The sequence below is a fragment of the Lucilia sericata genome, unplaced genomic scaffold (assembly GCF_015586225.1).
Source record: "Lucilia sericata isolate MDLA Ls3-8-SP2 unplaced genomic scaffold, ASM1558622v1 Contig000482F_arrow, whole genome shotgun sequence".
Taxonomy (NCBI): domain Eukaryota; kingdom Metazoa; phylum Arthropoda; class Insecta; order Diptera; family Calliphoridae; genus Lucilia; species Lucilia sericata.
This window is the reverse complement of record NW_023994497.1, coordinates 19597-34758: the sequence shown is the minus strand read 5'-3', so window position 1 is coordinate 34758 and position 15162 is coordinate 19597. Positions and strand designations below refer to the sequence as shown.

Below are 15162 nucleotides of genomic sequence, written 5' to 3'. Positions count from 1 at the left end.
ACATGCTTAATTTCATGTTTCTAGGTTAAATTTTATAGAAAACTCAAAAAGTATCAGTCGAAAGACGAAAAAGTACCAAAAAGTCCCCTTTTATAGATTCTCATTTACTAAGGGCTCTACATGCTTAATTTCATGTTTCTAGGTTAAATTTTATAGAAAACTCAAAAAGTACCAGTCGAAGGACGAAAAAGTACCAAAAAGTCCCCTTTTATAGATTCTCATTTACTAAGTGCTCTACATGCTTAATTTCATGTTTCTAGGTTAAATTTTATAGAAAACTCAAAAAGTACCAGTAGAAGGACGAAAAAGTACCAAAAAGTCCCCTTTTATAGATTCTCATTTACTAAGGGCTCTACATGCTTAATTTCATGTTTCTAGGTTAAATTTTATAGAAAACTCAAAAAGTACCAGTCGAAAGACGAAAAAGTACCAAATAGTCCCCTTTTATAGATTCTCATTTACTTAGGGCTCTACATGCTTAATTTTATGTTTCTAGGTTAAATTTTATAGAAAACTCAAAAAGTACCAGTGGAAGGACGAAAAAGTACCAAAAATTCCCCTTTTATAGATTCTCATTAACTAAGGCCTCCGCATGCTTAATTTCATGTTTCTAGGTTAAATTTTATAGAAAACTCAAAAAGTACCAGTCGAAGGACGAAAAAGTACCAAATAGTCCCCTTTTATAGATTCTCATTTACTCCGGGCTCTACATGCTTAATTTCATGTTTCTAGGTTAAATTTTATAGAAAACTCAAAAAGTACCAGTCGAAGGACGAAAAAGTACCAAAAAGTCCCCTTTTATAGATTCTCATTTACTCCGGTCTCTACATGTTTAATTACATGTTTCTAGGTTCAATATTATAGAAAATTCAAAAAGTACCTTTTGAAGAACGAAAAAGTACCAAAAAGTCCCATTTTATAGATTCTCATTTACTCCGAGCTCTACATGCTTAATTTCATGTTTCTAGCTTTAATTTTAAAGAAAACTCAAAAAAGTACCTGTGTAGAACGAAAAAGTAGCGAAAAGTCCCTTTATTATTAATTTCATGTTTCTATTTCAATATCATAGAAAACTCAAAAAGGACCAGTTGGAGAATGAAAAGTACCAAAAAATATCACTTGGTACCGGGGTTCCAAATAACACCCCATTAGGATATGTAGTGTTTTTAAATTTAAAAATTTTATCTAAATTCGATCATTGTGGTTGAATAAAATCAAATTTCCCATTTTTACCCCTTTTGGTACTTTTTTCCTCCCCATTAACGAAATAAAAATTCTATTCCAAAAAGTTGCAACATCGTAGTGGGAGCCCCTTATTATGTATTCATATGTATAAGTTAATAAACCAAAAACAATGTTTTATGAAAAAAGTACCAAAAATAGGTAAAATTTTAACCCCTTAAACGTCCGAATATCCAAAAAGTACTAAATTTATATTTTTATTTTTTCGTTAAGTTATGAAGGAGTCAAAAATATTTTTTGAATGTGCACTGGTTTAAAAGATACATGGGGTGCGAAAAAAGTACCAAAATACAGTTTTTACCCGTTTATTCCCTAAAGGGGCCGAATTTTAAAAAAGTACCAGACACCTGTCCGTTTATTTTTTAAATGAACGGCGATAAGCTTTAAACTGTTTTTGTATCTTTTCTAGTTTAGGAGATATAAGGTTACCGAATTTACCCGTTTTTACCCTTTTTTACCCCCTAAACATTCGAATTTCCAAAAATCCCGTCTTAGTGGATCTATTTGGCGGGAGACCAACCTCCTGTCCAAATTTCAGCTCTTTAGCTTCAACCGTTTAGGCTGTGCGATGATGAATCAGTCAGTGAATCAGTCAGTCAGTCAGTCAGTCAGTCAGTCAGTCAGTCAGTCAGTAACGTTAGAATTTTATATATATAGATTATTAAGTACGTAGAAAACGTTAAAATCAATTTTAACGTTTCTACGTACGAGATAAATTTTCGATCAATTAGGATACTGCGTGTTTAATTTTATGTTTATATATTCAATATTTTAGAAAATTCAAAAAGTACCAGTTAAAGAACGAAAAATTACCAGAAATACTCCAGTTTAAATTTGCATTCACTCAAGTCCCTGATTGCTTAATTTTATGTTTTTAGGCTCGTTATAATAGAAAATTCAAATAGTACCAGTTGAAGAACGAAAAAGCACCAAAAAGTCGCGTTTTATATGTTCTAACTTGCTTCATGCCCTACAGATTTAATTTCATGTCTATAGGTTCAATATTATAAAAAATTCAAAAAGTACCAGTCGAAGAACGAAAAAGTACCTTTTATATGTCATCACTTAATCCGGGCTGTATATTCTTAATTTCATGTTTCTAGGTTCAATATTATAAAAAATTCAAAAAGTACCAGTCGAAGAACGAAAAAGTACTAAAAAGTCCCTTTTTATAGATTACTCCGGGCTCTACATATTTATTTTTATGTTTCTATGTTTAATTTTATGTAAAACTCAAAAAGTACCAGTCGAAGTTCATCTTTTATAGATTCTCATTTACTCCAGGCTCTAAGTGCTTAATTTCATGTTTCGAGGTTCAAAGTTTGTAGCAAGCTAAAAAGTACCAGTCAAAGAACGAAAAAGTGCCATTTTATAGATAATTTCATGTTTATATGTTCAATTTAATAAAAAACTCAAAAAGTACTTTTTGAAGAACGAAAAAGTACCAAAAAGTCCCCTTTTATAGGACCTCACTTAATCCGGGCTCTACATGCTTAATTTCACGTTTCTAGGTTCATTATTATACAAAAACTTAAAATGTACCTTTTGAAGAACCAGGTTCTCACTTAATCGGGGCTCTAAACGCTTTCATGTTTCTTATTATAGAAAATTCAAAAAGTTCCTTTTGAAGAACGAAAAAGTACCAAAAAGTCCATATTTATAGATTCTCAAGTGCTTAATTACATGTTTCTAAGTTCTAAGTCAAAAAAGTACCAGCCGATGTACGATAAATTACCAATAAGTCCCATTTTATAGATTCTCATTTACTCCGGACTCTACTTGCTTAATTTCATGTTTCTAGGTTAAATTTTATAGAAAACTCAAAAAGTACCTTTGTAGAACCAAAAAGTTCCGAAAAGTCCCTTAATTATTAATTTCATGTTTCGATTTCAATATCATAGAAAACTCAAAAAGTACCTGTTGGAGAATGAAAAACTTCCAAAAAATATCACTTGGTACCGGTGTTCCAAATAACACCCCATTAGCTTATTTACCGAATTTACGTTTTTACCCTTTTTTAACCCCCAAAAAAATCGAATTTCCAAAAATCCCGTCTTATTGGATACATTTGGGGGGAGACTAACATCCTGCCTACAATGGTTAGTACCAATATTTTGCCCAAACAACATCTACATACCTAGCCAGGTTATATCCTCTAGGTACGTGAAGACATTCTCTACAAAGCTATAAATTTGTATAAAAGGCGGCTTAACAATTGTTTCTTGTAAATATTCGGCCACCATAGTGTTTGGAGACAACAAGAGCTTCACTGAAAGGCACACCAGACAGACATCGCGCTCTATTATGGGTGTATGTTAGTGATTCTGCTGAGATCAATGGTATAATAATAAGTATGTCCATTGCCTCTATACCATGTCACCACTAGCCGACCGACCACCACCCGCCTAGCTGACTAGGGAGGTATACAATTGCCACTCTCTTGTGGGCATTGTTCCAGGAGACCATCATGATGACTCCTCTTTCTTGAAAAGAAAGACGTTCTTTACAGACAAATAAATAAATAATTAACACCATTACTTACATTTTTTAATCTTCTAGATCTCACAAATATGCCAAATCTAGATTTCAATAAACACTTTTGGGTATTAAACGAAAACAAACCCCGCCTGGAAAAACATTTTCATCATAGTTATTAACAATTTAACTAAATTAAACCCAACACTTGCTGTTTCTTCGCACAATGACCCTCGGTATAGTAACATAGCATACAATCTTATTAATATAAATTGTTAGTAAAAAATTATTTTTTTATTTAAAGAATATCATTTCTGTCATTTTAGATTTTTGCACACACACAACAACAGATTTTTTTTGCAAATAAAAAATGCAGAAAACAGTTTGGCGCGAAAAATTCTAGCAGAATTTCTTTTCGCAGTCGGCAGAATTGACATCAACTGCACTTCCCATTTGAAATACACATGTTCGATACCCTAGCCCTTTACGGTATGACATACCAGCAATGTAAAAAGGTGTAGCTCCGTTGACGTCAACGAAGCTGGTTTGAAGTCAAAGCAGCGACTCGAATTAGGCGCGAAAACATGAAAATATCTGAGGCGAAGCATATACATCGAACGTTGAGCAAAGTTCTACACCGGCCAAATTTCAATGAGCGGCTTATTATTAGATAAAAGAAAACTTGCTTAAATGAAAACAAATTAATTTTATATTGTAAAATTCCATAAATTTAGCGTAAGTATTCTGTAAATTGTACAAAATATGGCGAAATTTTCAAGCCGTATTAAGCTGAAAAATTTTCGGCGGCGGCGGCTTTGACATTTTGTTCGGCGGCTAGACTTAGTCGGCTTAAGCCGAATCGGCGCAAGTCTCTGCCAGCTGTTGACAAAGATGCCAGACTGAAATAATGCATTCGTTAATCAAATTAGAATTGCCAATTGTTTTATATAAAATTAATAGCCAACAGGGCAATGATATAGCAAAAAGTTAATTATTTTATTTTTTTTTTTATTTTAAGTTTTAAAATATATATATTGATCCCGTTTTACCTTTTTTGGTTAATATATAATAAGATAAACTCACTTGATTGATTTATTATTATATAGTATGTATATGCTGTAAATATGTATAATGCCTTAGATGATAAGTCCTGGGACGATACTGCTTAGTATGTAAGGAAAAATTATCTGTAAGAATTTAGTTTTAAGAAAAATTTAAAAATGAGTTTTTGGGAATAAGTGATATGAATTGAAATCTATATATTGATCGTTCTTTCTGGATTGATGAGTTAATTAGTGTGCTACCTAACCTTAATTGGCAATTAATAACAAAAAAACCCTAGACCAAAACCCCTTAGCAACAGCATTAACATATTATCATCGAAATAAACAAAATACCGAAATTTTAAACTTTCACCCCTGTAATGAGGCAATACATTTTGTCCGCCAAAACTTAGCCGAAGGTAAAATTTAAAAATTTGACGTTGTATAGATATGCGGTTTCTTAAGTTTTTAAAACATATTTTTTAAAGGTCAAAATATTTGTTAAAACGGAAAAAAGTGTTAAATTTTAAACAATTCAGTAATAATTAATCTGCCCACTGAGACTTTATATACCATGTGATGGTAAATAGTTTTTGTATATATTTAAGGAACATAAATTGTTATATAAATATTGAGCCATTATTTTACGATTTCTGACTATTTTTTCAAAATTGGTCAAGGTTAAATGGTCCTTTTTTACATATTCTAACTTTGAATACGTCTAACTTTTCTGAGGGAAAAGCACATATTTTCAAAACATTTCCGACCTTTCATAGGCCAATTACATCTTAAAAATTAAAAGATGTATTATAAAGGAATTTGAACGATTTTTAGCCCGATGTGGCTAACTTTGAAGGGGTTTATATTTTGCAACATTTCAATGTATATAAACATGTTTACTGCAACAAAAATAATTCACCACTCACGAACAATGTTTATTAAAAGCGATCAGCTGTTCCGTTGGTATGCAATATATTTTCTTCGTTTATTTTCTCTATGTATATCACACACCAATGCCACTTTTCGTTAAGTCGCCATTTTGCTTTAGTACGAAAATGGTGGCATCATTGAGCGAAAATAACCAACGCTGAAATATTTTTCCAACAAAACTGAGCGAAAAAGTGTAAGAAAAAATATTGTGCAAAGAACAGAAAAAAAGAAGAGCTGTTAAATTTTGAAAATTGTGCAAATTTTTGTAGAAAAACCTTTAAAAAAACATAAACAGCATTTAAGAATTTCCATAAGGTATGCGGTAAAAGTGTTAAAATATAAAAAGTATCGATATAAAAAATTAGAACAAAAATAAAAAGGCCGTCTCTTCGTCCAATAAGTCGCACAAGCAAAATCGACAAGTGAAAAAGAAAAAAAAAAATATGACAAAACTAAAACTTCTCTGATAGAAAAGTTTTGCTAAAAATTTGTGGAAAACCTTTATTTCAGAGTAACTAAAACTAAAGGATATTTGTAGTAAATGTTATAAATATAAAACGAGACGCTAGTTGTAAAGTTAATAAAGGTACAGCATCGTTTGGGTTTTCTGTTGGTTAAGGGGGGTCTACGGTTTTAACGAATGTTGTTTGGGTTGTGTGCTGATTTTTTTCACACTGTGTTATTGTTATTAATATTATTGGATAAAAAATGTGTTAGCCGTAAGCTTTTCAGAAAAAATTGTGCTAAAAAGCGAGTAAAAATCCATTTTATTTTTTAATAAATTACAATAAAATTTCCTTTTTTCTTCTTTCCATTCCCTGCAGTACAGTCTATAACAAAAGAGTGAAGAGAGAGGAGAAACCGAGAAAAAAAATTACCAAATTTATAACAATTTTCCGCCACCAATTGCTGCATCATGGGTGAAATAAAATCTGTTAAAGTTGACAACTGGGGAGTATTTTTCCTACAGAAACTACAGAATTTCTTTAATAAAACCGATTATTGTGATTTGACTCTACAATTTCGTGACAATTCCCAGTTGAAAGTCCATCGTTTGGTGTTGAGTGCTTGCACCGATTACTTCAATGTTTTGGAACAGACCTGTGAAGTGGTCGATGATGCCATCATTATGCCCAATGGCTTACAGGCAGATGTTGTGGTGCCAATTGTTAATTTCATGTATACCGGCACTTTGGAATTTGAGTTGAAAATGTATAATCGTCTGCTGCGTACCGCTAAAGATATGAACATGACTGTGTTATTAAAATTGCTAGAAGCTCATAGACGTACCATGGAAATGCATCCACAAAAGTCTGCAGCTGTAAGTTTTAATTATAGAAATTGTTTCTAACCTTAAAATATTAATAGGTATTACTATACAAAACCTCTATAGGAAACGGTGGGTATAGTAATTATATACTGATATTTTGAAAAAAAAATAATAAAAAATGGAACAAAAACTCACCTTAAAGTCCTTCAATTGATTTAGAATCATTTTCAGAGTTAACTCAAAACAACTTTTGGATACATTCGGAATTTATTTCTGACTTTATTCAAAATTGCTTTCCGATTATTGATTGAAAGTCGATTTCTGAGTCGATTCTATCTATCTATATATCTATCTATCTATCTATCTATCTATCTATCTATATATCTATCTATCTATCTATCTATCTATCTATCTATCTATCTATCTATCTATCTATCTATCTATCTATCTATCTATCTATCTATCTATCTATCTATCTATCTATCTATCTATCTATCTATCTATCTATCTAGTTTACCCTATTGCATTTTCTTATTGTTTTCTTTTTAAAAATTTTAGCCTGCCAGCCCTAAACCAAGACGCAAAACAGCAGCTCAAACACCAGCCGCCGCAAGTTTACCCACTAACACAGGCGGACGTTCTTTGATACAAACAAGTCAAGGGAAACGTTTGGTAATTGGATCAAATAATACTGCATCACAGCAACGTCATGTTTCCGCTGGTAATACCCTAACACGTCTACCCACCACGGGACAATTGCCTGTTAGACAAATTGGCTCGACAACATTCACACGCATTAAGGTAGAAAATGAACAACATCATGATAGTAATACACCAACATCTGCAGGAGGCTATACACTACTAAAACAGTCGCCACAACAACAACAACACCAACAACCTACTTCACCTTTTGAACAATTGCGAAAGGGTTACAACAACAATAAACGCCCGGCAGTTTCGACGTTCGTTTCGCCACCAGCAAAAAAGCCAAATTTGGAAGATGTTAAAGAATTTGCTGAACAACAACGTATGCGCAAACAAATTGCGGCCGAGTATGGTGATGATGATTATGATGCCAGCAATATTATGGACGACGATACCATACACAATGATGACGACGACGATGAAATGATAACACCACAAACATCAGCCACTTCAGCATCAGCTGGTGTACAAACCGTATCGTCACAGCAAACACAACAGCAACAATCGGAAGATCCTCCTGGCACTACCACCATTATTGTTAAACATGAGGGTCCCGATAAACCACCCACCATAGTGGTTAAGGATAACTCCAATTCAAAAATGAATCATGCTAAAATTATTTCGGAAGTTTTACGTCAATATCCGCATTTAGTTAAGAGCAATAAAAATATTAAGTTGAAAATTATGCCCAATGCTGGCGGACAGGCACAAAAGATTATTGTGAAAAAAGAGCCAATGGAACCGGAAAAACAAATGCAACCACCGCCCACTAAATTGCCAGTAGTACCAAAAATAAGCGAGCTGAGTCAGCAGCAGCAGTCATCAAAATCCTTAGCGGCCAGCATAGTGGCCAATAGACCAAAACCACTGCAGCAACAACAACAAGCAGAGATAACTTCAAGTGCTGCCAAAGCCACACAATCTGGTATAAATAAAGCACAGCCGACCAGTGGAGCAAGTGCAGCAGCAACTACGGCACAAACCCAAAAACGTCGTATAGATAGTAAAACCATGCATGCTCTTATAGCTTTAGGAGCTGAGAATACCACTGGACCCTGGCTATGTCTGCGCTGTGGCCGGAATGGACATCCCATTAGTATACCTTCATATCGTGGCTTCCGTCGTCATTTGATTAATACCCACAAGGAAACAATCGATCCAGCTTTATGCGAACACTGTGGTTGGCGTTCGTCCAGCAAGAGAGAATTACATTTCCACATGCAATTGGAGCATAAAGTTAAAACCAATCTATACATATTCCCCGAATGTCAATTATGCCAACAAATGTGCATCGATAGTGATGGGCTTAATCAGCACTTGATCGACAGTCATCCGGATGAAAATAAACAACAGTGTATTTATTGCAATAAAATCTTCCCCGAGGAATTACAGCTCTACACGCACATGAAGACGTTCCACAAGAAACAAGCCATCGAAGATGGCATAATTGACTATTCTGATGATGAAAATCAAGGTCAAGCCACACTACAACTACCACCAGCGGAATATGACCAAGAAATGGAAGTAGAACATAAAGATCAAGCGCATCAGGAAAAGAAAATAAACATACTTTCCGATATAAGTTTACCCATTGCTAGTTCGATTATTAAGACGGACTCGTTTATACAGCAACACGAGTCGACTACCTCCGCCGCTTCCGAAGAATATTTGCAAGATCAAGAACACGAACAGCAAGAACATACTGAAACGAAATTTGTAGCGGCCGATGGCAGTGAGGTCATCCTAACACCAGAACAGCGCAAAGAAATCTTATCGCAATTGAATCAAGAACACGAAGGTGCCGGTGTTGTCATGGTCGTAAATGAAAATCCACAACAACAATCACAATATACAAGTGGTGAGACACAATCGGATCAAGGTGCCATAAGTCATGATGAAACTTCGCAAGCTACTACAGCTACCAATGAAGAACGTCCTGAAGAGGAGGAAGAGGTTGAAGAAGAACATGAACGGGTGACAGAGGAAGATGATCAACATGATGATAATCAAATATATAATGAAATGAAAGCATTACATTCAAATTTAGAAGATGATTCCACAAGTCAAACTGACGCGGCTGCTGAGGCGGAAGAAGAACCGGAAAACGAGGAAGAACAGGAACCAGAACATGAACAAGAGGAAGAGGGGGCAGCGGAACATGATCAGCGCACTGAACATTTGGAAGAAAGTAAAGAATCAATAGATAATCTGGAATGGGCTGAAAATTTACTTTCGGAACATGATTTAGCTGATGAAGTGTCATCATCCCAGGCTACAAATGAAAATACAGAAAGCATTAAGACACAGGAAAAGGAAGAGGTAAGCATAAGAGGAAAATAAGATGTTGGACATTTTAAGTGGATGTTAAACAAAAGCTGACTTTTTAGAATTATTTTCGTGAAATTTTTTCGTAATTACGTTTTTTATTATATTTGTTCTTATTTATAGGAATTAAAGGACGAAGATAACAAGTCCCAAGATGAAATAAGTAAGAAACTTAAAGAACTTACCGGAGATTGGTCCGAAGATGATGACGATGATGATATGCCTGAAGAAGAGCCTCTGCCCGAAATAACGCAAATGAAAGAAATTGTAAAGGAAAAACCACAACAAGCGGAAGCAGGGGATGCTGAAATGGCCGAAGCCGAAGAAGAGAAAGAAAGCGAAAGCGTCGGACTAGCAAAAGAACAAGAAGAAACTCCAGAATTCGAAGATCATGCCGAATTATTGGCTTCTTTACAAAGTACAGGCAAAGAAGATCTAGAAGAACATAAAGAAGTAATAACCGATACAGCGCAAGCAGCAGTAGAAGATGATGTAGAAAATATCGATGAAGATGACATTGACATGGCCTTGAAAAGTCTACACAAAGAAGACTTGGAAGAGGTAGAGGAAAAAGCTGCAGAGGTAATCGAAGAAACTCTGGTGAAAGAAGAAAACGAAGCAAAAGAAAAGACAGTTGAAACAATGGAGGAGGCAGTAGTAGAGAAATTGGCCAATGAAGGAACAAAAGAATTAACTAAAAAAGATGAAGTTATTGAAGAAAAAACTGAAGCGGAAGAAGAAACAAAAAATACTGAAATTGTTGAAGAGGATAAACCCGAAGAAAAACTAGTAAAAGAACTAGAAACACTTGCAGAACCCGAAACATCATCCACGGCTATGGAAGTAGATGAAGAAACTAAAAAAGAATTAATCGATAGTCTTTTAAGCGAACAGGCAGAAACTATGGAAGACACTGCAACTGAAACACCCCCAACAACTACAGCAGCAAAAATAGAAGAAGTAGTCGACAAAATGGAAATCGCGACAGATAGTTCAGCTGCAATTAAAACTGATACGGAAGAAACAAAAACCGCTCTAGCAGAGGATACTCCCTCTTTGCAAGATGAATTTTTAAATATTGCAGCCGATAAAACCACAAACGAAGAAACTGCAATTGATAATAACGACACGACAACTGCTACCACATCTACTACTACTACAGCTGCTGTTTCTGCGACTGAATCCGCAAACACAACAGAGGTGGCAGAGGCTTCTTCAACTACAGCTAAGGAAGATGCCACAATATCGTCTGAGGAACGTGTTAAAAGTCTTATTAGTGAATGGGGTGATGATGAAGATGAGGATGACAATGATACAGATTTAACAGCAAATCTATGAATTTTAGATTTATTTACTTTGTAAGTAAAATTTCATATAATATAACCAACCACACAAACCCAACCCATACATACATGTATTTCTAATATTAGAGCAAAAAATACATAAAATCAATTGATTTTCTCTTTTGAATATTTTATTAGTTTTTAAAGCCTAATTTTAACTATTAAAAATCTTGTTTAATTTTAAACATAATTAAAAAATCTTTGTGTGTAGTAGATTATATCTGATTTAGATATATACTAGTTATTCTTTTTTATATTTTCTTAACTTTTCTCTCTGGAATATTTAAAATTGAAAATATATTTTTAAAAAATCTTGTTTTTATTTTAATACATACGTACATAAACCTAAATATATATGCAATAATTATAAAACTGTAGTTAAGCATGAATTTTTCCAAATGAATTAAAAATTTACCCAATTAATACTGAATGAATTATAACAAAAGATTAAATCTTTGTTAAAAATATTTCTCGAAAAAATATAGTTTTTTTTTCATAGAATTTTCATAATTGAAACAAAATAATATAAAAAACTAACTTGCCTTTGGTTTCAGATTGAAGAAAAAGAAAAAAAAAAATAAATAAAACACAACATATTCAAAAGAGACCATACAAAAGTTTTTAGGCTTAGCAATAATATATACATACATATTAATAACATATTCACCTATTTATAGTTTGAAGAATGAGATAAATTTGAAAAATTTTTTGTAGGTAATAAGAAGACATAAATGAAAAAATCAAGAAAACAAAACATACTATTAGTTTTTATTCTATATATAAAAAATATGAGAATTTATTAGTTACTCCATTTTCGATTAAAACAAATAACAAAATATCCTTATACATATATTAACTTAATCTTATATTACAGCAGCGTGAGGTTATAATATTCAAGCATCATCTATAATGAAGAAAGAAAATAATGTATTTGAAGATTAAAACGAAATAAAAAGAAAAAATATATAGTATATTTGGAAATATAAAAAGAAATTAAAAGAAAAAATATAAAAAAGAATCAGTTATAATGAAACTTACCATCTAAATAAAAATTTACTATGCACATGGTGGTAAAGCCTATAGCTACTACTAGGAACTGAGCAAAACCAGCTAAACGTCTCTCCGAATTCAAATGCCATCTAGCTTTTTCACGAGGTATTACCTCGCACACTGTTACATAGAGTAAAGTACCTCCTGCCAAACCTTGTATAACGGGTAAAGCGGTTGTTGACCACGAGCTAGGAATATCTACTATAATCATGCCCAAACCAATGCCACATATAGCTCCCAAAGCGAAAACTGATATGCCAATTATTTGCGATTTTAAAGGAGTTTGAGGGTTTGAACGGAATTCCAAACCCAAACAAAAACCCATAACAAATTTATGACACGCCACAGCTCCCAAAAGAAATAAAACCTGAAATAAACAATTTAGTTAATAATGACATCGTTTTAAAGTTATAATTGTTTGTGTATGGATGTGTGCATGTATTTACAAAGAATGATCCAATAAACTTATAGTTAAACACACATAAATATTATCAAATATAGGTCAAGATTAGTTACAAAACTTCTATGTTGATAAAGCTGTTAGTTCTAGTTATTTTTATCAATGGAAGCATTTTTTGCTCTACTTGTAGGAGGATTATATTTTATAATGCAAATTTTTGCTTAAAATGTAGAGTATTTACTTATTTAACAGATAACGTAAGAAGCGTTTTGTTTATTATACATTTCGCATTATAATTTAAGTAGATACAAGAGCAAGTATTTATGTTAAATTTAGATTAGAATAGTTTTTTTTATATTTAAGCGTTTACAAAGTGAAAATTTTCCTTAAAAATATTGTTGCGTGACCTATATTTTTCTTAAGTCGTTTGAAGAAAAACTTTTTATTTGAATATCTGAAAGAAAACTAACCTTTGTTGAAGAATCTTGTACCCCTATAGCTAAACCTTCAATGGCTGAGTGCAAAGATAAGGCAACAAATAAACCCAATGTACCGGTCATTGATTGGGAGCAGGGTTCAGTATGACTAGTATGACAAATACGTGCATTTGCATCTTCAACTATTTCGTCAGTGCATGGAGCATGTTCATGATCTACCTCATGGCTATGATGATTGCCATTGTCATGTTCATGGCTGTGATGATTATGACTATGTGAATTCCCGCTTAAATGTTATAAGAAAAATATAATTAAAACAAGTATGTACACATAATAATGTTATTGATATAAACTTACTTTGCCTCTGTATTGTGATCACCCAATAAAGGCGCTGACTCAGAATTTTGTAAAGAACCATAATTATGACGATGATTACTTGATATTGTAGTTGTATTTCCTGGTGTTGTATTATGGCTATGGTTATTATCGTGCGAATGAGAATGTTGTATAGCTTCGCCGAAGAAATAATGAATAAATTCATCGATAAAGTATATAGCAAAGAATCCTGCACACAGTGAAATTTCAGCCCAATTGGATTTCATTTGATTGCGTACCTGCAAGAAGTTTTAAAGAGATTAATTGGATTTTTCGCAAACATTTAGACAAATTTGTAGAATACTATAAACTAGACTAGAGGCCAGACTAAAAGCAAGTGTAGTGTAGTTTATAGAATAGTCTATTATATACGTCAGTTTTAGTTCTGTTCTAATTCAGTTCTAGATCAATTCTAGTTCTGTTCAGTTTAATTTCATTTTTAGTTCTTTTCATGTTCAGTACAAGCAGCGAGACTGTTGTGAGCTCCTTTACTAATGTCTCTGATGGGAATCGAACCCACGACTTTAGGTCTAGATTAAATTCAAACGAATTTGTGTGAACCAGATTGGACATTAGACTAGACTATAAATTAGACTAAAATATTATTAAATCATAACTCTTACCTCCGGTAATATATGAATCAGGGCAGTGGCCAATAATATACCCGCACCAAAACACAACATGAGCGATGTAGTTAAAGGAAATCTTCGACGATTACGTTCAGATATAAATGCTGGTAAAATACCAGCTACGAAACTGCCCAAACCCAATACAACCATAGCCAATACTTTTTCCATTTCACCATTGCCCTCCTGTCCAGCAGTTGCATTGAAAGTTTTTAATTTCGGCCATACTAATTCAAAATTTTGTGTTAAATTCATTTCGTGGTATCGTTACGTTCGATTTAGAGGAGTACTGACTGACAGTGATTACTTTTTTCTAACTTTATTGTATAACGTTTATTATGGTACTGAATTCAAATGGTTTTACTCTCTAATATCTGTAAAATCTTTATAACAGTTTCAAAAAATCTCGTGAGGGTAGATTGTTTGTTATTGCTGTCTGCTTGCCCGCCCGCTGTCTTTGTTTACATTTTTCAGCACAAATGATTTGTTAATTAATAGTATAATTGTTGTTTTTAATAGGCCTTGTGTTATTTTTTTGAATCTGTAACAAATGTTATCTGAAAACTGATAAGGAATTCAAAATTTCATCTCTTTTTTCACTTTTCTTTTTTCTGCTTATTATTATCTAGTGATACTTCAGTTTATTATTTTTCTGCTTATTCAAAGATTACTAATGTTTAGCTAATAACGAATAGGGTTCTATAGTTGAAACGAAAAGTCGACTTTTCGACTTTTTTCATTTAGTTAAAAGTCGACTTTTTGCATTTTATGAAAAGTCGATTTTTCAACTTTTCGACTTTTTTCATTTAAATAAAAGTCGACTTTTAGACTTTTCGACTATAAGAATTTTATAAATAGTCGACTTTTCGACTTTTTCCGACTTTTTTCGAATTTTCGACTTTTTTCGACTTTTCGACTTTTTTCGACTTTTTTCGACTTTT

At 33.0% G+C, this 15162-nt stretch overlaps 2 protein-coding genes across 5 annotated transcripts; one reads left to right on the top strand and one right to left on the bottom strand.

The window, feature by feature from the left end:
- The first annotated feature begins 5803 nt into the window (after nt 1-5803).
- Nucleotides 5804-12068, top strand: LOC119605414 (centrosome-associated zinc finger protein CP190). Of its 4 annotated transcripts, none has more exons than XM_037958511.1 (4): nt 5804-6005; nt 6515-7011; nt 7519-9984; nt 10114-12068. In XM_037958511.1, exons 2-4 carry the CDS (start codon nt 6607-6609, stop codon nt 11326-11328), a joined length of 4086 nt encoding a protein of 1361 aa, XP_037814439.1. In that variant the 5' UTR covers nt 5804-6005; nt 6515-6606; the 3' UTR covers nt 11329-12068. The 4 variants fall into 4 exon arrangements, with proteins under 4 accessions (XP_037814439.1, XP_037814441.1, XP_037814442.1 ...); XM_037958513.1 differs by having other exon boundaries at nt 5812-6005; nt 6520-7011; XM_037958514.1 differs by lacking the exon at nt 5804-6005 and adding an exon at nt 6038-6276 and having other exon boundaries at nt 6520-7011.
- A 36-nt stretch (nt 12069-12104) lies between these two features.
- LOC119605416 (zinc transporter ZIP1) lies at nt 12105-14894 on the bottom strand. Its single transcript, XM_037958515.1, has 5 exons — nt 14219-14894; nt 13578-13834; nt 13254-13506; nt 12372-12750; nt 12105-12237 (listed from the first exon to the last, which is right to left on the bottom strand). Exons 1-5 carry the CDS (start codon nt 14474-14476, stop codon nt 12227-12229), a joined length of 1158 nt encoding a protein of 385 aa, XP_037814443.1. The 5' UTR covers nt 14477-14894; the 3' UTR covers nt 12105-12226.
- Between the last annotated feature and the right edge of the window lie 268 nt (nt 14895-15162).

Coding starts and splice junctions, on each gene's coding strand:
- LOC119605414 (XM_037958511.1), top strand. CDS start 6,607: ATGGGTGAAATAAAATCTGTTAAAGTTGACAACTGGGGAGTATTTTTC. Junction 7,012..7,518: donor ATCCACAAAAGTCTGCAGCT/GTAAGTTTTAAT, acceptor TAAAAATTTTAG/CCTGCCAGCCCTAAACCAAG. Junction 9,985..10,113: donor AGACACAGGAAAAGGAAGAG/GTAAGCATAAGA, acceptor TCTTATTTATAG/GAATTAAAGGACGAAGATAA.
- LOC119605416 (XM_037958515.1), bottom strand. CDS start 14,476: ATGAATTTAACACAAAATTTTGAATTAGTATGGCCGAAATTAAAAACT. Junction 13,507..13,577: donor GATCACAATACAGAGGCAAA/GTAAGTTTATAT, acceptor ATAACATTTAAG/CGGGAATTCACATAGTCATA. Junction 12,751..13,253: donor TACAAGATTCTTCAACAAAG/GTTAGTTTTCTT, acceptor TGTTTATTTCAG/GTTTTATTTCTTTTGGGAGC.